Here is a 20,114-nt window from a genome sequence, read left to right as displayed (position 1 = left end):
GGAAGCAGACATGGTTCTCTGATATATACAGCCTGCCTTGGATGAGAATTTCACGCTGAAGCGCACAGCCGTAGTCTATCGGGGGACACTTGGCAGGGGACACCGCAGAGGGGGGACGGATGCGCTCACCTTCAATGAGGTAGTCGCCCTCGGGCACGGTCGGGAAAAGCTCATGGAAGTCCTGGTTGCGCTTGTTGCTCGCCACCGCAAAGCCAGTCACGGGAATGTCTTCGGGATCGAGGAGCAGGTCGTCGCTGTCGTCCCGAGCTCCCGCTGTCGCTCAGGGAGCGGTACGAGTCGCGGTCTGACAAGCTGGCGGCGCCGTTCATAGGACGGCCCGCGGGAGCGGGAGCGAGGCTTGCGGTCGAAAGACGTGCGTCCGTGGCTCGACGTCGTTTCCGCGGGGCGAGTGTGGGCGGGAACATCATGGCCGGGTTCGCCATCGCGAGCCCAGAAGCAGCGAGGGCGGAGGCGAGGCCGCCGCTGGCGGTGTTCTTGCGGGGAGGGGATTTGCCGAGCCCAGGGGGCTTGCTCGAGAACGTCGATGAGCGAGGGGTGCCGTCCGCAGGGGAAGTGGGTCGGCGCCAAGGATTACGCTTGGAGGTTGCGCTGCCGGTCGAGTGGACAGAGACGGTGTCCGACTTGTCTGGGACGAGGAGGGTGGGACCGAAAGAGGGGTGGTCGAACTTGGGGGAAGGGTTTGTTTGATGGAAGGGAGCTCGTGGTGGAGGCCGGTGGGCGACTCAACGAGCGCGTGGCCGTCGAAGATGTGGGCGGAGAGGGGGCGGAAGTCGTGCGTTCGTGGCGGATGACGGGCGGAGGGGGTACCGGGGGCGGCGGATCGCGCGAGGGCAGCATGATGGAGAGCTTACTGCGAAGGGACTTGTTCGAGGACGCATGACGCAATTCCTTGGGGGCTGCAGTGCATTGACGCTGCTCTCTACCACGGTCGCCGAGCGAGGATGGACTCCGCGTTTCCCGTCAGGCCGCATCTCGTCGGATGGCGGCGAGGAATGTTGAAAGAGTGTGGGGGTAGGGGGTGTACGAACGTGGAGGATGGAGTAGGAGTTGGGAGGCCGTCGTCGGACGTGGGTGAAGTCGGCAGCGTGCGTGAAGGAGGTGACGGTCTAGAAGCGGAGGGCATTGATTGGATACGCTTACGCGCGCTGTCCGTCCCTCCGTCCGGTGCGAGTTCGCGGCGAGGGAGTGCGGGTGAGGATGGTACGGGAAGGGGCACGACGTTGCTGTCTGGGCTTGGCGAGGGGGGTACGACCGTGACGTCGAGGCCGGAGTCGGAGTCGTAGGTGAGCTGTGGTCGCGGCCTTTCGTTTTGTCTCTCGACGCTGCTCTTGGCAGAGCCTACGGAGCTGACGCTGATTGAGGGGTTTCGGCTCGGAGACTGGGGCGACGACTGCGCGCTCGAATGGCGGGAGTGGGCGGACGGTTTGACGAGCTTGGAGAGAAGCCAGGGGCCATACTTGACTGCGGATCTCACCGGGATTGGCTGCGCCCGCTCTCGATTCTTCCGCAGGTGTATGCGCGTTCTAGGGGTGTCGGGTGGGTATCCGATCGGCGGGAAGGAGAATACAGCGTCGCGGACGTAGAAGCGGAAGGCGTGAAAAGTACAGGTGGAGAAGGAGTCGTGAGACGGGGCGAGTGATGGGGAGAAGCAAGTTGCGCAGCGGTTTAGCCTCTGTCGTCCCGTCCTGCTTACTTTTGATGCCTCGCGAACTTGGAGCTCCAGCCCCCGTTGCCGCCCCGGCTTCTGGACTCGCGCCCGCATCGCGCTCGCGCTCGCACACTTGCGACCGTGCATCGCACATCCGCCCATACGTTATCGCATACTGCCTCTTGGCACCGGGCTGCAGAAGGCGGAAGGCGAGCGGTCGCGCGCGGCCCGCGCGCGCGCTCAGGAAATGCCCACTCCGACGGCCTACGGCGTTCCGCGCCCGCCGCAGGATGATGGCATCCCGCCAAGATGACGTCGTTTGGCCTGGGCATAGCTGTGGTCTCATTCAAAGCGGTACGGTACTTACTTGCTTGTGACCCGCGCACGGATTTCAACATCTGAAGGCGTCAGTCGTACCGTAACATCCGTGTTTGTCGGGATCGGAGGCAGCACGCTGCACAAGTCGCACCCAACGGCATTTGCAATCCGCGATCGGCTGCTCTTATGTCATTCGTTGTTCAACAGGCTGACCCCTCTCTGCGCACACAAACATGAAACCTCGATCGTGGACTACACAGCTCTCTAGTGGGTTTCACTCCTCTTTAATCCGGGCATATTTTAAACATCATCGCGAGAGTGATTTTCATACCGGGCTCTATGAGCCGGATGTTCGGGCCGCAGCCAAGAGCGCTCCCGAGCGCTGTGGCAGGTCACAACTGGTTTCGTCCCCAGCCACCCTGTCCTTACCCACAGAATACGGGCTGTCTAGGGGAGACTACCCTGTACCGCACCGCATCATGCTTTTCCAGGCGGTACAGAGCGGCTGGGGACGAGACCAGTCAAAACTTGCCCGCGCCTGGAAAGCTCATATCGACAGCTCCCGGCCGTTCGAGTCAAAACACCAAGGCGGTTGACTGCTGGAATTGTGCTCGCGCCCGGCTGAATTCGGAGAGCGTGATAATGTACTTGCGAGCTCCGACGTCCTCGCCGCAGCGACTCTCCAGTGCGTCTCCTGCTGACCCCCGATGGGCTCACTGACATCGTAGCCTCGTGGCAGCAGAACCACCGGATCTCCATCGCCTGCCCCGTGCGCAGCTCACCGTCTTCGCCCACAGCGTCCTCTTCGACGCCTGTCGTCGTCCCCGCGCCAGAGAACGAGATATAGGCTTCTGCCCACGTGCTGTCTGCCATCGAGATGTGCATATGGTCTCGCGTCCACATGAGCGACAACGACGGTCTGGCCGACTCGTTGCGCTTACGTGCTATTACTACCATACGCACGAAGAACGAGGATAGCGTCATGCTGGTAAACGTTCGCAGAACCTGGGCCAAACTTAGGCGTGGTTCCAGGATCGAGTCGCGCCAACAGTACTTGCAAATCGACGCCCGTAAGGCTGAATATGCGAATGGCACCAATGGACAGTGCTCTTGGCACGCCCGAAGACGTCGGACCGAGCGAAACGGTCGGGGACAACCACGCCGGACGCGGCGCTCGCGCCCGGGAATAGATTAGTCACTACACGAGCTCCGTGTACAACAGAGGCTCTACAAACGAGTGGGGGTGGCACGGTGGCAGGCGGGGTATGCGACAGAATTATACGATAGCGTACTTTTGCGTCCAGGAAGGAGGCCAGGGGGAGACAACATGGGAGAGGGAGCGACGAGAGAAGGTGCGACGAGAGCAGAGGCAATAAACAGTTGCAAAAGCTATGCGGGGCGATGCGGAGGGTTGCCGACGAGACGAGGAGAGGAGAGGTGGAGAAGGGCGAAGTATGGACAGCGTCGGAAAGCAGGGTGATGAGGAGCGTGTTGCGGAGCGGAGCGGGCCGTGGGAGGGTGGGCCTTAGTCCTTGAGCTTGATGGGTAATGGCTGGCCGTCGTAGAGCTCGCGCTCCTCGATCCACTCGAGGAGGTCCTCGCGGGTCATCTCGGCGTGCATACGAGCGAGGTCCGGATCCGTGCCCTTCGGCGCGCATGCCATCAGGGAGTCACAACCCTCGAGCGCACAGCGGATGGGGACATGGCAATTCAAGAACTCCACGGTGGCTACGGGAGGAAGGAGAGGCAGGGACTGCCATGAAGTCTCGTACGCGGAGGAGAGAATGAAAGCACACACCGGGAAGCCAGACGGCAGACATGACGCACGCCCAGTACAGCTCGTCGCACGCGACGTCGTCGCATTGCGGCTGGGGTTCGTAGAACTTGATCGGGTGCCCGAGGTTGCAGCAGTGCTCGACCGCGCCGCCGAAGCCGACGAGGACAGGGCAGCTGGTCGGACGCAGGACGATGCTGCGCTCGTTGAAGTCCCCATGCGCGACGCCGACCTTGTGCAGCGCTTGCAGTGCCGACACGGCCTTCCTCCTGCCGACGGATGCACCCCACGGGGTTGATGAGACTCGGTGGAGAAGGAACGTGCCGAGGACGTACCTGAAGTCGATCCCTGTGGTGTGAAGCGAGTGCTGTGTCGGCTCGCCTTCGTAGCTGAGCACGAGACACGACGTCTCGACGCCCTCCACCACACCCTCAAAGAGCCCGAAGCATCGTGGGACGAAGCGGCCCTGGAGAGGTGCGAGCTTGGTGCGGTACAGCCTGGCTTCGTGGCGTATCCGTTCAACGAGCCGAGGGCCTGTGCCAACCTTGCAAACGACCTCGGTGTAGGGGATGCCGTCGGCAGAGAGGGTTCCGCGGAAGATGCGGGTCGTGCCGTGGTGTATGAGCGCGGAGAGGTCGACGGAATACCGCGAGCCGTCCTGCGACTGGACTCCGTGGAAGGAGTCGACGGCGGTGAACTCGAGACCGTCATCGTCGGCGTCGGAGTCGGAGTCGGTAGGGCTTCCGACTGGGGAGAGGAGGAGAAGAGATGAGGGGCCAGCCATGGTCGGAGACCGGGAAGGGGGAGGGGTGTGCCAGCTTGGCCGGGTACTCGGGGAGCATATGTATCCGCGTCAAAAAACGTAAATAGCGGGCAGTGAGAGGTGGGACGCGTTCACGTGATCGTGTCCTGACCCGACTTTCCCCGTGGCAGTGGTCTGATTTGTTGGCCTCCGTCCATTTGGAGTCTGTTCCCCGCAAACCGAGCGCAGTGGTTGCGGTAACGACACAGCACCATCAAACGTGCGACGGTCATGTGGAACCATCTTCGCTCGCTGTCTCGGACAGCTTCCGCTCGCAGTACGTTCCATTACGTCGTCCGACTTCCGCGTACTTATGTAGCTTGTGACGCAGAATTACTCGGGCCTTTCGGTCAGCAGGCCTTTCCTCGACTAGAATCGCACACCGGTTCAATCATCCGTCTCTGACGCGGTCGTCGCTCGTGATGCTCCCGCCCCAGCGCGGTGCATCTGCCGATGAGAGCGCTGCTAGACTGTTCCTTGGCATCCCAAAATAGTGCGTCATGCGCCCTCGTCATTTTGTCCTCTCCACTCCGAAGGTGGAGGGTCTGCCTAGGGGAGACTGGTTCTCTCTCGGGCTTGGGAAATACATCCCGAGGCTGGGTTTCGCCGTAGAGAGCCTGTGAACGAGTGCAAAGTGACTGAATCACACTGGACACCGTGGAAGCGGATCAGCTAAACCTTGTTGCAGACGTTTATAAGCTGGCTTGTCAATGGAGGCCAATCCCACCATCCGCATTCTCGGCTTCATCCCTTCCGACACCACTTCAGACGAGACGTCATGTCAGCTGTTTTAGCTGGCCCGCCGGGGGAATGCTGCAGGCAGACAGTGCACCACGTCGGCGAGGCCCGAGGAAAAGTCGAGATTGTGGCTGGAGTCGAGACATACATTGCCCGGCCGGCCGATGGGAGCAACAAGAAGATTGTCTTGTTCTTTGCGGACGTATACAGTCCCCTGTATCTCAACTCTCAGCTCATCATGGACTTCTGGGCTGACCAAGGTGAGCTGGGCTCGCGATTGAAGATTGAACGACGTTTTGTTATCGTCATTTTAGGTTATCTGGTCGTTGGCCTAGACTACTTTGAACGCGATTCGATGATCCTTCACTCCGGTGAAGAAGTATTTGATTTCATGAAATGGGTGAAGCCGAAGCAAGATCGTGCTCAGGCGCTCATTGGACCCTGGGTTGAAGCGGTTCGCAAGGACTTCGGTGCATATGGGGCCCTAGTTGCTGTTTTCCTTTGAGATTCACGCGCTATACATGCAGGCGATAGCCAAACGAAATACTTTTGTGTGGGTGAGAATATTGTGAGCGAGTGACTGCATATCACGATGACTGATCCTGGAACTAGGATATTGCTTTGGAGCGCCGTACGTCATGGAGCACCTTGCACAGGATTGGCTCGTGGCAGGTATGGACGTGCGGCATTCTGCAAGAATAAGCTCACGGCCGCGACAGGCGCGTTTGCCCACCCGGCGTTCTTGAACGAGGACCACTTCCGAAACATTCGGAGTGAGCGCTGGCGTCTAATCGGTTGTCTGCATGCCACTGACGTCATCCCTATTATTTATCCAGAGCCGCTGCTTATGTCTTGCGCCGGTAAGTATGCAGGCAACCATCTGATTCTTGATGCACGAGGACTCACCAGACACAGAAATCGACCACACATTCGGTCTCGAAGCGCGGCGCAAGGCCGAAGACATTCTGGTCGAGACCAGGGCAACGTACTTCATCCAGGTCTTCGGATCGGTTCAGCACGGTTTCGCGCTGCGCGGCGATCCGAAAATTCCGGTCCAGAGTAAGCACATTGGCTATCATCGAAACCAGCACACGTACATACTGATCTTGTTCCAGGATGGGCGAAGGAGGAGAGCGCGCGATCCATTGTCAATTGGTTTGAGCACTTCTGCAGGTGATGTGGTACTAGGGGGAAACAGCAAACAGGAATGGCCTATTATTCGCTTCGAATTGTATGAATAGCCGTGGGAGAACGCCTGTAGAACGTGTTGTTAGCATGTCTGTCCTCCCGCCTTTTGTGCATTCCGACTCATAGCAACACCCGCCAAAACCACGGTGATCGAACGACGGCCCACGACGAGATGACGTCACGCCTCGTGCCGGCGCTCAGTCAGGCTGGGCTCCCCGCAGCCACACCCCCGCCGTTCTGTCGTCCACGCGTCGGGGTACATAACCCGACCCACTGCGCTCCCACCGCCCCCACCTGCCCCTCCCCGACTTCCCGTCCCCCGTGCTAATCCGCTTCACGACGCCCACGACGCCCATACCCACCTCCCACACACCATGGTCGACTACAACAAGCACATCACCAGAGGACATCCAGGTCCGTGCGCCGTGCCCTCGTCGCCCCTCCCATTCTAACCACGCATCCCCTACGCAGTCATCTTCGGCTTCATCATCCTCTTCAGCATCATCGAGGTGAGTCCCTCCGTCACATTCTGCGGAGCGTTGCTCAATGGCGTGTGTGGCAGCTCGCGATCGCCGCCTGGCTCGTCAGTCGCTTCAACCTGCGCCACGACTTTTTATCCCTTGCCGTCCGCAACGGGGCGCGCTTCCTGCTGTTTACCTCTTCTTGGACCGTCTTCTTCTCTCTCTTCTACTTTGCGCTCTTCTTCCACTCGCCCACCGGCAGCGCCCTCACCAGCGTTCTCAGCCACGCCGTCTTGTGCGTACTCTCCACTTTGTTATGTATCAGCCGGGTCCTAAAATGCCCTCCAATCGCCCAGCCTCACGTTTGCATGGATATTTTGGACTGCTGGCGCGGCGTCGATCACGGCCGCTCTCGGTGGAGGGCTGAACTGCAGGTGCGTATCCCTAGCTCATGAGCCCTCGTCAAGCGGCTCACCCGATGGTCATCCGTCCAGTGTCCACTTTGTTTACTGCGGCCAGCTCAATGCACTTGAAGGCTTCGCGTGGATTATCTGGTACGTTGTGAAGCGGTTTCTTCCCCTACAAGAGTGTTCTCATAAGTTCGCACAGGATTTTCATCACCTTGGCTCTCTTCGTGACCCTGCTTCGCGGCATCTCTGCCTCACGACGAGGAGACGGGTTCAGCGGAGGTCTCGTCGCGTAGGCCCGAGTCCCAAGACGCTGTCATCTCTCACGAACGATACGGACTGTTGGTTGTTGTATAGGACGGTGTAGTGATCTATTTGTTTGTATCAATAAGGGATTCTTAATGCACGGTTTCTGACCTCCCATGTCGGCATGCAGTCGAGGCAGGTCATCTGCTTTGTCTGGGTGAGGGCAGACCGGAGTAACAAGTCAGGCTGAAGACACGTCTGCGTACCAGCAAGCCTTCCGCATTTTCTGGGAGGCATCGCTCCTATCACGTATACCGCCTGCTTTCGTGGCATGATGACTTTTCACGACACTTGGGACTTAACACGAGGTTTAGGATGTATCGGGGGTCGTCCTTCGGTGTGTGACGAACGCACGGATCAACCACGTCATACAAGGTCTCGACTAGCCTCTCTCAACTGTTCATTATTCTCCGACAGGGGTGTTTGGACATTACGATACCAAAACAAGGCCCAAAACTGTCTCAAAAACAGACCCGCCATGCTGTCCTCGCTCTCCTGGGGCTCTGAACGGATGCGGCCTGAGAGTGAAAGTGGAGGGCGCCTCAAGGTTCCACCTGGACTGAACTAGAGCGTCTTGAACGCGCCGCGGTTGCCAAGCTGGTACGCAATCAACGGATGCCGAGTGCGACGCGGGAAGAAAAGGTGTTGGACCAGGAGTGAAAGTGTGACTGAGGAGGCATATACGCGTGGTGTCCATATGGGAATTCGGGCAGCGGTGCAGCGCTCCCAGCCGCCAGGGGAAAGGGCCATATGTGCATCCATCAGTGCGTGCGCGGTGAGAACTTACGCAGAGCAACGTGCCCACGTTGTCGGAGTACGTCATCACACGGGCGCTCGATCACTGCCTCGAGTCCGAAGTCCCCGGGCGCCCATTGCAAGACGATCACTGCTTCCGCAAGTAGTAACCCCTCAACTTGACTGTGCATTCGACACGAAGGAAAAGAAATGGACCTTTCCGAATAGCATCATCTCTAGGCAGTACCCGCCAGCCAGATAAAGTCTGTTTGTTTGCTTGTTCCCTGTTTATCATTCGCCCGTATGGACTAGGGGGTTGCCCGACAGTACTACAAGTCGATAGATCCAATCCAATCTACTGGCCGCTCGGGGTGGGGCCCAGCGGCGTCATGCACTCGGTACAATAGAGCGAACAGGTCGCGGTCTCGCGGAGCGGGGGAGGAGAGGTGGGCGACCGCAGGCACGCCGGAGGGGAAGACAAGGTCTAACAGCTTGAAGGTACAAGATGCACTGATTATAGAACAACAAGCCGTACGATACAACACACAAGGACATCGAAAGCTGCGCTACGAATACTCCACCTTCGACTCAGCGAGGAAGTCATCGCCGACAGACACGGCGATTATCCCAGTCGAGAACACGCCGGGGTCGGACGGCGTAGCTTCCGGTTTGGCGCGAGCCACATCTCCTGCCTGGAACGTGGACTGTGTCTGTGTCTCCATCTTCTCCTTTGTCCACGCCGTCCCGTCCGCGACACGATAGATGATGAGGCACGTCGCGATTTGCTGCCCAGCTGTCAGTGCTCGAACAAGAGCGGTCGTCGCGGTCGACGCACCTGAGCGGCGGACGCGGCTCCGAGCCAGACCTGGTTGACCGGCGAGTCGAGCGCGTACGAAACAAGGAACGCAATCGCGAACGCGGAGTAGAGCGCCGCGGACTCGACCACGACCGTCGCGAGCGAAAGGTACGGGTGGGCGTGCTGTGGCGGGAGGTGGGCGAGGTGCGTCCGGCGGAGTGCGAGCAGGCGACCGGTGATGAGCGCGGTGAGGATGACGTTCGTGCTGAGCGAGATGGTGTAGTATGCGGTGCCGTATGCCAGTGGCGTCTTGCTGTATAGCGAGAGGCCGGGGTGGCTCGACTGCAACGTCCAGAGCGTGCCCATGACTGCATGGGTGGGGCTGTAAGTAGAGATGCCGCGGTAGGAAGCGGGCGAGGCGCACCAAAGGACGCGACAAGCATAATGCAGGGCAAGAACGTGACCGCATATGCTTGCATACGCCCTGACGACGTCCAAATGATCCAGCAACGCCACAGCTGGGATTGGTTATAAGCGACATCTCCGCATGCAACAGCCTTCAGAATACTCACAACGATGACGTCGCACATGAACGTCATAATAAAGAAGGTAGCGTAGAAGATAACGTTGACCGCGAGGTACTGAGTGTCGAGGAAGTACTGCCATGGGCCGCCGGGGTAGTTCCTGTTCTCGACGTAGATGACCTGGACGGTGCGCGCCTGATCGATCACGAAAATCGTGTCGATCGCGAAGAGGAGCACAAGGTAGCCGAGGAGAAACATCGTCTTCCTCCCGCGATATCGGTGCTTCCGGAGGTACATAGTGCACGAGGACCAGATGAATAGCTGAATACCTGCAGCAGCCTGTCAGAACTAGTAGACAAGAAACTACCAGCGGATTGGAAGTGACAAACCATAACCGACGCCACACACTAGGTCGCTGGCGAGGAAGAACCGCTCGAGATTGATAGTGTCCTCGTCTTCGTCGGGGCCGTAGTATACGCCGGGAACGGGAGCCATGCTGGTCGATGAGGAAGGTATCGCGCGACGACGTCTTCCTGCGAATGCAGAAGGATGAATGAACAGGAATCCAGAGACAAGGCTTAAGTACTCGCCCTCGCGGAGTCTTGTGCCCTCGCACATGCACAGTCTTGTGGTCGCGATCCACAGGAGCCGTCTCCCGCATCTGTGAACGTTCGGACATAATCAACACCGCTGTCATCGTTGGGGTTGCAACTCGGCTCCGGCTCGGCTCGGCTCGGTCCCGGGCAGCTCCGAGCGAGCCAGAAATGATCCAATAGGGTCAGGGTCCGAGCCGCTGGAGCCGCGAAGAACCATCGTCTTCCATTAGCGCTGGGAACGACACAAAGATTTTTGTTTTATGACGCAGCCGTGAAGCAGGAGTACGATCAGACGAGGTTGACCAAACACCCATGTGCTTATACAAGCGCCGGTCGCCTGTGCGCGTGTAGCCAGGTCCTAACGTTAACTTTAAGCCCGCATGAGACTCGAGAGTCCGCGATTATCCGTCGCGTCACGAGCTGTGTGGTTCGGAGTCTTAGTGGGTCCGGCTCAGTGAGGCACCAGATCGGGCCGGCCAAAATCCCGGGCCGACACGGCTCAACCGCGGGTTGACGTTGAAACTTGAGTCGCGGATCCACACGCAGAAACGGTACTTGCGCGCTCCATTTGTACATAGCCGTACTACCTAGACCCTGCTAATGTACGTAGTTGCGTGCCTAATCGGAGTCTGTTGTATCAGACACGGACTCGGGGGTGTACAAGTCGGGCAGGGAATCGCCGTCCGAGTCGTGTCCGTAGGTACCAATGACAGTGTGAGCAAACCCGTCGGTACTGTCCTGCCCCGCACCGGCCCAGAAGACCCCCGCGGTGTGCTCTGTCGTGCCGGGTGACGGCCGTCGCCCGGGCGTACGCAAGCGCCCAGCGAGTGGCTCGAGTCGAACGGGCGAGGTTTGGCGGCGATTGCGAGCATCGTTCGGCGTCGACGGGCGCGCGTGCATCCGGTACCATCAAGTGGGCGCGTGTGGTCCTGGCAGCACAGGATCGAACTTGCCGTTAGCCCGGTACGCTTGCAGTGCGCGGCCACGATCAGACTCACTGCATCGAAATGTCGACTACCGCGGGTGGTGTTCTGCGAGAACGAATGTTCTCTCTGGGACCCGTGGAGCGCGCGCGTATTCTGCGCATTCCCCGCCTGCACGGGATGTGAACGTGTGGTCGTGGGCTAGGGAAGTCCGGGCCCCCGCCTCGGACACGGCGCAGAAGCGGCCACATTCATCTGGCGCGTTCTTGTGCGAACAAGGCCCGCCAATGGCGGTTTCCACTGGGGGTGACAGGGCACGGTTAGCGCGGAGAGCGGACGCCGGTAGGCACAGACGTGGTACAGTCATCTCCCTCATAACCCATACCCCTCGGGGAGTGCCCAGTATGTGTTATGGACCCCCAGCCAACCTATGCGTTGTGCGTTATGCGGGATACGTATGTGTTATGCCCACTGCGCCAACTCCGGAGGGCCTCGAGCCACGCGTTGCGTGTGAGTATGCGTTGAGGGGGGTATGGGTTATGAGGGGGATGACTGTACAATGAAGGGGCACGGAAGGTGTGAGAATTGGGAGAGGGGAACGGTGACTTGAACGGACGGATGTCGAGCAGGGCGGCGAGAAGGTGGGCAGCGTCGATACCGATGGATGATGGAATGAAGTCAGCCGGGGGCGTGGTTACTGCAAAGCCGGCGAAATCAGGTGCGGGCGGGCGGGCGGGCCTGTTCCTGTGTAAGTCAGCGAGGTCTGTTTTGTCGTGGCGATGCCAGGCGCGAACGACGTGTTGTAGGAGCGGGCAGGAACGGGCGCGGTACAATGGTAGGGGGGACGGCAGCTCGCCCCGGCGCAAGACGCCCGCGGTCGTGTTGCTCGTCGACGCGTACAGACCATCCGGTGAGTGTGGGTGGCCGAGTGCTGATCCGATGTCCGATGAAGTGGGATCCACGTGCGGGGCGAGAACACGATATGTTTGATTTCTGTCGCAAAAGGGGCGAGGGAACGGCTGGAGAAGGGGCTTCACCGGCGGTAGGAGGTGTGGACAGCACGAGGGACGGGCGCAGCGGAAGCACGTACGAGGGAGTGGCTGCGAAACTCTGTCGTCTACCGCCGCTCCCGGCCTTTACAAGATGACGGGCATTGGGCGTAGCGATGCGGAGGGAGCCACGGTACGTCGGACGCCGGATCTCTTGGTGCGTGTGGCCGATGGTGGGTGTTCGTTGACAGAGCGTAAATGGGGACTGGAGATCGGGCGAGCAAGTGTGGTTGAGTGGGTATATGCGTGGAGGGCGGAGGGGACCGCCAAAGAGGCGTGCATGAACGGGACGGCGGTGTATGTTGGGCGAGCCTGTTGAGAGGTGCGGGTACGCCGGCGCGTTGTGGCGCGCAGTCAGTCAAAGCGATCTGGAGACCGGGCGAGGTGCTGTTGGAGCGCGCGCGCGCGGAGAGCAAAGCGCAGAAACTCACGGGTGGGACGACCAAAGAGATGTGCATCGGGGCGGCGATGGTCGTTGGAGCTCGAGCTCAGCGGATTGCGTGCGGCGAGGTGTTGAGAGGCGCCGGGACGGTGTGGATGCGGGTCGACCGCAGTGCGCCCTGCAGCGCTGGTACGCTGCCAATGGCACGGTCTGCCGACCGTGGTCCGTTCAGAGCGGGTGGGCCCGCGCCAAGGTGAGAGGAGGCGAGAGACGTGCGCCGTGCGGGATGGCGCAGTCTGCAGTCTGCAGTCTGCATTATGTAACGCGGCTGCGGCGCCCGCTGCGCGCCAGTGCGCGCCCCCCGCACCCTCGGCGCTCGATCGCGTTTGCCTCCTCCCGTTTCCTGACCTCCCAGATGGTTGGACGCAGGTCATCTGTCTTGACTTGTAATGAAGGTAACGAGTGTACTCGGAGACTCGCGGTGACCCACATAACCCAGGCCCGAATCAGGCTGACAGTTCCCGGGGATTTAAACGCAACATCGATGAATCGCCGGCAAGAGAGGGAAAACGCGATCGAGAACAGTTCCGCCGGATAGATCATCCCTGGTGGATTATGTCCGCAAAGCGTGCTTGGGGCGAATTCGAGGGAAATGTCGTGAGTGACAGTGACATCAGACCGTCACCTAGTCACCACTGAATCATACAAGTTCTCGACAGGCCTCTTTCTACCCTCGCTTACCATAGGGGCGACACCCCGCTCTCATCCTTTACGGTCTCTCATGACGTTCCTCGACATTCTCCGCTGGATCCTATCTGCTAGTAACAAATCCGGTCCCGTCTTGCCTGTTTTGCTTTCCGGGTGCAAGAACATTTATAATACGCTCTTCTGGCGGCTCCACGAACTCATGAACGGGCTTATCGACCACACGATCTCAGTAGACGACGTCCGGTCCCCTGAGCCACTCTACTCCTGCATCATCACACAGCTGGACCACATCCTGGACCCACACGACGGAGACCTCGCGAGTACATCGTCGCCCGCGTCGCTCTACCCCACTCCAACACCCCCGACGCACCCCCTCCCTCCGAACCGGCCACCCCGCGCCACATCGGGCTCGTCAAGCTCGAGCGCTGCTGGGAGGGCCACATCCCCGTCGAGGAGTACGACAAATGCGGCGTCTCGAAAAACAGGTCCCGGAACGTCCTGGGTCGAGCGCACGACGCCGCCAACGTCTACGGGCCATCGATGAACCCGGTGACGGGGCGCCGCCGGACGGTCCTGCGCTCCTACGGCGCCCCTCTGCCGCTCGTCCGTCTCGTCGTCGCCGCGTGCGCGCTGCGCCGGCTGCACGTCGAGGCCTGCGGGGACACGCACGCGCACGCGTGGTTCGCGCGTGCGCTCTGGGAGCGGCTCGTGCCCGCCGGCAGCGCGGACGTCGTGCACCCGTCGGACTGGCGCAGCCGCCTCGCAGGCAGGATCGCAGGATCGCCCGAGCCGCCGAAGTTCGACGACGTTCTGGAGGGGCGGAGGCGGAGGCGTGTCGGGCGATCGAAGACGGCGCGCTCGCCGCGTTCGCGGCCGCGCGGGCGAAGATAGCGGAGTGCCTTTCCCCTGAGGGCGAGTGGGTCTCCCCCGAGGATCAAGCAAAGACGGTCGAGGATATCTCGGATGCGGTGGACGCGGCCGTGTGGGGGGACTTTCGCGACTTGAGCGAGAGGAAAGACCCATTGATGGCGTTGGCGAACGCGGAGGCGGAACGTCGTCTCCAGGCGAACATCGCGCGCAGGAAGGAGCTTGCCGCTTTGCCCGGAGAGGGACAGGTGAGTGCTTCACTTCAAAGGATGGGGTGCGCATTGGTTCTGACTCGCGTCGTAATCGCCCAGTGAACGCAGTGCTTCCGCCATGTTAAATGCCGCGATCCATAGCGTGCACGTGTTCTATGACCTTCGCCGCGCGCACTCAAAGCCTTGTAGGCTTGCGCACGATATACTACCTGTGTACTCTGTACGTCAACGTGAATGTAGCCTTAAAGCCCGAAATGCGCACGCTTGCGTACATTCCGCTTCAGATGGATCCAGGTCTTTTCTGAATGAGATGGCGAGTGTAATTCCTTTGAGCCATCATCGGGGGCCGCGCCTTCGAACGTTCGAATTTCTTCGGCGCGCGGCGAACACACGAAATCAACCGCGCCATGCGAATTCTCGACGGACCCCTTTCTATCCAACCTCCAAACATTCAATTGCTCGCTCACCATAGGGGCGACTCTCCTTCCATACATCTCACCACCTACACCGACCACCGCTCTCATCCTTTTACGGTCTCTCATGACGTTCCTCGACACTCTCCGCGAGGGACTCCGCTACCACGCTGCGTTCTACTGGTGGATCTTATCTGCTAACAAATCCGACCCCGTCTTGCCTGTTTGGATTTCCGGTTGCAAGAAGGGTGAAACGCACTTCTGGGGGCTCCACGAACTCATGAACAGTCTCATCGACCGCACGATCTCGGTAGACGACGTTCGGTCTCCTGCACCACTCTACTCCTGCATTGTCACCCGGCTGGACCACATCCTGGACCCAAACCACGGACACCCTCGCGAGTACATCGTCGCCCACGTCGCTCTACCCCACACCAAAACCCCCGACGCACCCCCTCCGTCCGAGCCGGCCCCCCGCTTCCCATCGGGCTCGTCAAGTTCGAGCGCTGCTGGAAGCACCACATCCCCGTCGAGCAGTACGACAAATGCGGCTGCTCGAGCGACGCGAACCGGGCCATGTGGCTCCCAGTGCACGACGCGGCCAACGTCTACGGGCCGTTCCTGGACCCTTTGACGGGGCGCCGCCGGACGATCCTGTGCTCCTGCCGCGCCCCCCCAGTGACGCTCGTCCGTCTCGTCGTCGCTGCGTGCGCGCTGCGCCGGCTGCACGTCGAGGCCTGCGGGGACACGCACGCGCACGCGTGGTTCGCGCGCGCGCTCTGGGAGCGGCTCGTGCCCGCTGCCAGCGCGGACGTCGCGTACCCGCCGGATTGGCGTACGTGGCTCGCAGGCCGGCTCGGAGGATTGCTCGCGGCGTCCGAGCCGCCGAAGTTCGACGCCGTTTTGGAGGGGGCGGAGGCGGAGGCGTGCCGGGCGATCGAAGACGGTGCGCTCGGCGAGTTCGCGGTCGCGCGGGCGAAGATAGCGGAGTGCCTGTCCGACGAGGGCGAGTGGGTGTCCCCCGAGGATCAGGCAAAGGCGGTCGAGGATATCTCGGACGCGGTGGACGCGGCCGTGTGGGGAGAGTTCCGCGACCTGGACGAGAGGAAAGCCCTGGCGCTGTTGGCAAAGGCGTGCGCGGAGGCGAGCGCAACTGCAAGCAGGAAGCTTAAGCTTGAGGAACTTGCCGCTTTGCCCCGGGGAGAGGGACAGGTGAGCGCTTCACTTCAAAGGATGGAGTGTGCATGGGTTCTGACTCGCGCCGTAATCGCCCAGTGATCATGAACGATCGTCCTAAACACCGCAATTCATCATGTAGCGTATATGAACCCGTATTCAAAACCTCGTAGGCATGCGATTTACTACCTGTGTGCTCTGTACGTCAACTTGAATGTAACCTTGAAGCCCCAAATGCGCACGCCTGCACACACTCCGCTTCACATGGATCCAGGTGTCTTCTGACAGCTGGTAACAAAACGATAGAGGCCTCCGCTTCCTGCACGTACGGCTTCCCGCGAACGATGTTCCTCCGCTCCGTTCCCGCCAGGAGTCGGTGGAGGAGTGCCGGGAGGTCTAGGACGAGGCCGTGCGCGAACTTGCGGCCGTGCGGTTGTTCTTCTCCCCTGAGAAGGGCAAGGTGGTGGCGGACGTTAGGGAGGCGTCGGACAGATGCGTCTTGGCGGGGGCGGGAAGCGGTCTCGAATAAGAGGCCGCAGAGCCGCCGCCGGCGCGGCTTTCACTATCCTCCTTCTCTGGGTGGAGTGTCGGAAGAGGGGAGGACCGGAACTCGTTGCCAAGTTGGCATGAGCGGAGTGAGTCCGTTTGCACATTTGCACTGCATGGACTATGTAAGTATAGGTATATGAGAGGGTCCACTGCGACCGGATCCAGCTACCGAGTTTCCGCAGCGCGTACGAAAGCGAACCCTGACTGGACGTTCCGCGTTTTCGGATATGTCGCGAAAAACGGAGCACGTTCCTTGTATGAAGACATCAGCGATGGATGTAGATGGCTTAGCTTACCAGCGAGGTCATGGAGGGTGTAAGCAGCTATGGATTTGACTATTTGCACATGATGCCGACGCCGGGTGACTAGGAAACGGAGGGTTCGGGTGACCTGGAAACAACCAATGGGGAACGGGTCTGGGAGGGATACGAGGACGAGGTTCATGTCCATCTGGACCATAAGGTGCACGTTGGTTTATGGACATGGAAGACGAGGAACAACATGATCGACGACCAAACACAGACAGGACGCGTACCGGACAATCACGTGATGAACGCGTCCGTCGAGTCGTCCAGGCCCGTCGCTCTCAGTGTGTACCAGTCTATACCCCACCCCAAAACCGCACACACACTCTCTCGCTGACTGAAAACGGCTACACGGCCGCATCTCTGGCCTTACGAACGAGTGCCCTCATTGGATGTACCACCATGAATGATCTTCAAGATCCTACAAAGGTCCGTCAAGCATCCATGGCGGCAAGGAACCCACGCATATGAAGCTGACTTCTAGTGAGACCTGCGCATACTTGACTCCCGGATACGCAGGTCGGTGATTGCCTGGAATTGATGCTTCTGTTATTGACGGGCTATATTGCCGCAGATGATGCATCAAGCACGACGGAGGATGCAGATGACGACGCGCAGGATGCGCTGCGTATGAAGGCATACAAAGTGGCCTGGACCAAATGTTTGGAACACGTCCGAGTGAGTCGAATGCGAAGCTTTATCACGAAAATAGTACCCATGTGCCTCGAAGTCCATTCTGCAGGCGTTGAGTGCCTCCGTGGTGGACGAGGTCGCGCACGAAGTTATCCACGCATACTCCGACGTGCTCCCTGGTCTACCGTATCCCGAGCTTCCAGTCATTGCTCTGTTTGGTATGCAAATGACCTCATATCATCGTGGACCCACTCACACCTCTGTAGGCATGAACGCGTCCATACTCTCCGACGTCGTTAAGCGGCTGGACAAGCCAGAGGATGATGAAGAAGCCGCCACCGACGAACAAGACCAACTCGGGGATGCTCACGCTCTGCACGTCCATCTTTATCCAGCAGAGTGCGGTAGCATCATCAACATGATGAGGGCGCTGGTTACGGGTTTCGTGGACCAAGAAGGTGAGTAGATCCGCTCCACTTCCTGCGTTCGCCCTCCCCGTCCTCTCCGACGCGACCCAAAATAAGTAACAGGACCCAGCAAACGAAAGGCCACGTCCCTCGCTGCCTTCGACGTCAACCTACTGGTCGCATGGCATGCGGCCCAACAGCCACGGCCGCGGTTGACGGCGTTCCTCCACGAATTCGAGCGTTTCGACGCCGAGGTGGTCAAGGACGTGTTCTACATATGTAGGCAGGTGCATTGTATCCTCACGCTGATCGTGAATCTGCTGACCCCCTGCACAGTATGCACGTACCGCACTTGCCGTTGGTATTCGTCACAGTCATGACCTCGCCTCCGACACCGTCGTTCCTACACACCATGTATCCGAGATCAACCCTGGCGCTGTTGAGAATCCGTGAAGTTATCGCACCCGGTGGGTTGGCGATGATCAACGAAGTGCTATCGAAGGTAAGTGTATCCTACAGACGGACCGTTCGCGTGCATCGTTACTCAACCTACTACAGACGTTCTTTGACGTCGACTTCGAGCCTGCTCTCATGCTCGGCCCAGGGTCCCTTGACTACATCGCCGACTTTGCTCGGCGACACTCCGCGTCTCCGGATGCGCTCGTCACAATGCTGCAGGTGAGCATCCTTCCGTAGGGCTCAAGAGAGTGCCTGACGCAGTGTTCCAGCTCGCGCACATGAAGCACTTTGCCCAACCGTTGACCGTACTCGCGGATGAAGACATAGCCCGCCAAGTCGAGCCGCTGTCCTCCTCCCCGGACTTCGCGTCGACTTTGGGAGAACTGCACACCCGTCTCCTCCCTCCCACCGCCCAAGACGAAAGTACCCCGCTTCCGCGTCCCGAAACCTTCAACGGCCTCCTTGAGCGCGTCTCGGGTGCGCATGCGGCTTTCGCACAGATCGCGCGGCGCGTCCGGGTCGGGTTCGCCGTCGCGCGTCTCGCAGAACGCGTCGCGCTCGGAGAGACTCCGCAGTCCTCTTCCCGAACCGCAGCAAATGGCAATCGCTTGGGCATGTTGGAAGCGTTGAGCGACGTACTGCGGGGGCGCGTAGATTCGCAGGTGCGCTACGTCTGCGTCGCGGTAAAGTGCGCCCCAGAGTCCTGTCCGAATCACACGTTGCTGACGCCCACCACAGGAAGCTGCGTTTGGAGAAGTTGCGTGTGCTGCTAGGGGAGCTGCACAATTTCTGGAACGATATCCGGAGCGTCGAGCTCCGCAACGACGAGGGAGATGCTCGCATCTGGCTCGTGGGCGTCAACAGCCGCCTCCCGGATAATGTCGACCCTGCGCCCAACGACCCGTCCGCACCGCCCGACTTCGACGCGCCTATGGCTCCACCCGACCCAGAGACGAAGGCGCTCGCGGCCGAGGTGGGCGAGTGGCTCCTGGAATACATTGAGTGAGCCCAAAGCACTCTTATGCACTCGACGTTGACGTGTGCCTCTTTCCAGGGACCACCTCGCGCACCGCCTGGACGAGCGCGCGCTCTGGGACGTGTGGTACACAGGCGGGGCCCCGTTCCCGTCCGAGCTCATCAACCCCGCACCGCGCGCCGCGACGGTCGCGGCGCTGTTGCGCCCGCACGACTTCGTGCGGGCGCACGCCCAGCTGGCCCGACCCGGGGGCGTCGTCACGTTCGGCGGTGCACCGGGAGAAGATGGAGACGAGGGGGAGAAGGCGCTATGGGAGGTGCCGGACACGAGCATCGCGTTCCGGCGGTACGTCGAGGCGGGGCGGATGGTGAACGTGTTCGACTGGTTCGAGAGCTTCGCGCTCGTGCTGGAGAACCAGCGCGAGCACCTCCGCCGGCGCGCACGGGCGGCCGACGGCGACGGGAAGACCAGCAAGGGGAAGGGGAGGGCCGCTGCCGCGACCGATGGGGAAGACGAGGACGAGGAGGTGGGTGAGGAGGCGGAGGAGGCGTGGAAGGTAGAGGTGCAGGCGCGGTTCGTCCGCGCGCTGCATGAGCTGGACTACATGGGCTTCGTGCGGCACACGGGGCGCAAGGCGGACCATGTCATCCGGACGATTTACGACGTCCCTGACTAGATCTGCGGTCATTATGAGAAGGTAGAGAATCTCCTTCAACCATGTCAGAGGCGCTCCAACAGTGT

The 20,114-nt window shown here is 60.2% G+C and overlaps 7 protein-coding genes across 7 annotated transcripts; 3 read left to right on the top strand and 4 right to left on the bottom strand.

Annotated features, from left to right (window-relative positions):
• Nucleotides 1-129: 129 nt before the first annotated feature.
• BXZ73DRAFT_104002 (uncharacterized protein) lies at nucleotides 130-858 on the bottom strand (the record flags this gene model as incomplete). The annotated part of the gene is made up of 3 exons (XM_048015774.1): nucleotides 130-254; nucleotides 310-686; nucleotides 829-858. Coding segments are annotated over 3 exons (532 nt in total), but the record flags the coding sequence as incomplete, so codon positions are not given.
• A 2,799-nt stretch (nucleotides 859-3,657) lies between these two features.
• BXZ73DRAFT_51069 (uncharacterized protein) lies at nucleotides 3,658-4,545 on the bottom strand (the record flags this gene model as incomplete). The annotated part of the gene is made up of 2 exons (XM_048020552.1): nucleotides 3,658-4,030; nucleotides 4,097-4,545. The coding sequence occupies 2 exons, from the start codon at nucleotides 4,543-4,545 to the stop codon at nucleotides 3,658-3,660; spliced, it is 822 nt and encodes a 273-aa protein (XP_047875266.1).
• A 796-nt stretch (nucleotides 4,546-5,341) lies between these two features.
• BXZ73DRAFT_51031 (alpha/beta-hydrolase) lies at nucleotides 5,342-6,478 on the top strand (the record flags this gene model as incomplete). Its single annotated transcript, XM_048020544.1, has 7 exons — nucleotides 5,342-5,561; nucleotides 5,616-5,771; nucleotides 5,914-5,973; nucleotides 6,021-6,074; nucleotides 6,138-6,161; nucleotides 6,217-6,360; nucleotides 6,417-6,478. The coding sequence occupies 7 exons, from the start codon at nucleotides 5,342-5,344 to the stop codon at nucleotides 6,476-6,478; spliced, it is 720 nt and encodes a 239-aa protein (XP_047875265.1).
• Nucleotides 6,479-6,863: 385 nt separating this feature from the next.
• Nucleotides 6,864-7,653, top strand: BXZ73DRAFT_51106 (uncharacterized protein; the record flags this gene model as incomplete). Its single annotated transcript, XM_048020559.1, has 6 exons — nucleotides 6,864-6,903; nucleotides 6,961-6,998; nucleotides 7,052-7,245; nucleotides 7,307-7,384; nucleotides 7,445-7,504; nucleotides 7,560-7,653. 6 exons carry the CDS (start codon nucleotides 6,864-6,866, stop codon nucleotides 7,651-7,653), a joined length of 504 nt encoding a protein of 167 aa, XP_047875264.1.
• A 1,311-nt stretch (nucleotides 7,654-8,964) lies between these two features.
• Nucleotides 8,965-10,213, bottom strand: BXZ73DRAFT_103998 (uncharacterized protein; the record flags this gene model as incomplete). Its single annotated transcript, XM_048015773.1, has 5 exons — nucleotides 8,965-9,183; nucleotides 9,234-9,562; nucleotides 9,619-9,712; nucleotides 9,767-10,047; nucleotides 10,108-10,213. The coding sequence occupies 5 exons, from the start codon at nucleotides 10,211-10,213 to the stop codon at nucleotides 8,965-8,967; spliced, it is 1,029 nt and encodes a 342-aa protein (XP_047875263.1).
• A 719-nt stretch (nucleotides 10,214-10,932) lies between these two features.
• On the bottom strand, nucleotides 10,933-16,901 carry BXZ73DRAFT_79605 (uncharacterized protein; the record flags this gene model as incomplete). Its single annotated transcript, XM_048023131.1, has 15 exons — nucleotides 10,933-11,145; nucleotides 11,313-11,408; nucleotides 11,693-12,230; nucleotides 12,328-12,598; nucleotides 12,718-12,971; nucleotides 13,036-13,299; nucleotides 13,747-14,530; nucleotides 14,616-14,673; nucleotides 14,728-15,030; nucleotides 15,128-15,241; nucleotides 15,304-16,021; nucleotides 16,374-16,490; nucleotides 16,517-16,702; nucleotides 16,793-16,845; nucleotides 16,890-16,901. 15 exons carry the CDS (start codon nucleotides 16,899-16,901, stop codon nucleotides 10,933-10,935), a joined length of 3,981 nt encoding a protein of 1,326 aa, XP_047875262.1.
• A 627-nt stretch (nucleotides 16,902-17,528) lies between these two features.
• On the top strand, nucleotides 17,529-20,049 carry BXZ73DRAFT_51038 (uncharacterized protein; the record flags this gene model as incomplete). The annotated part of the gene is made up of 9 exons (XM_048020547.1): nucleotides 17,529-17,576; nucleotides 17,629-17,749; nucleotides 17,798-17,993; nucleotides 18,069-18,206; nucleotides 18,275-18,440; nucleotides 18,497-18,601; nucleotides 18,667-19,085; nucleotides 19,136-19,399; nucleotides 19,452-20,049. 9 exons carry the CDS (start codon nucleotides 17,529-17,531, stop codon nucleotides 20,047-20,049), a joined length of 2,055 nt encoding a protein of 684 aa, XP_047875261.1.
• Nucleotides 20,050-20,114: the final 65 nt, after the last annotated feature.

This window comes from Epithele typhae (genome assembly GCF_022376455.1).
Source record: "Epithele typhae strain CBS 203.58 chromosome Unknown BXZ73scaffold_46, whole genome shotgun sequence".
In the NCBI taxonomy this organism is placed as follows: Eukaryota; Fungi; Basidiomycota; class Agaricomycetes; order Polyporales; family Epitheliaceae; genus Epithele; species Epithele typhae.
This window is presented reverse-complemented; position numbering and strand designations above follow the sequence as displayed.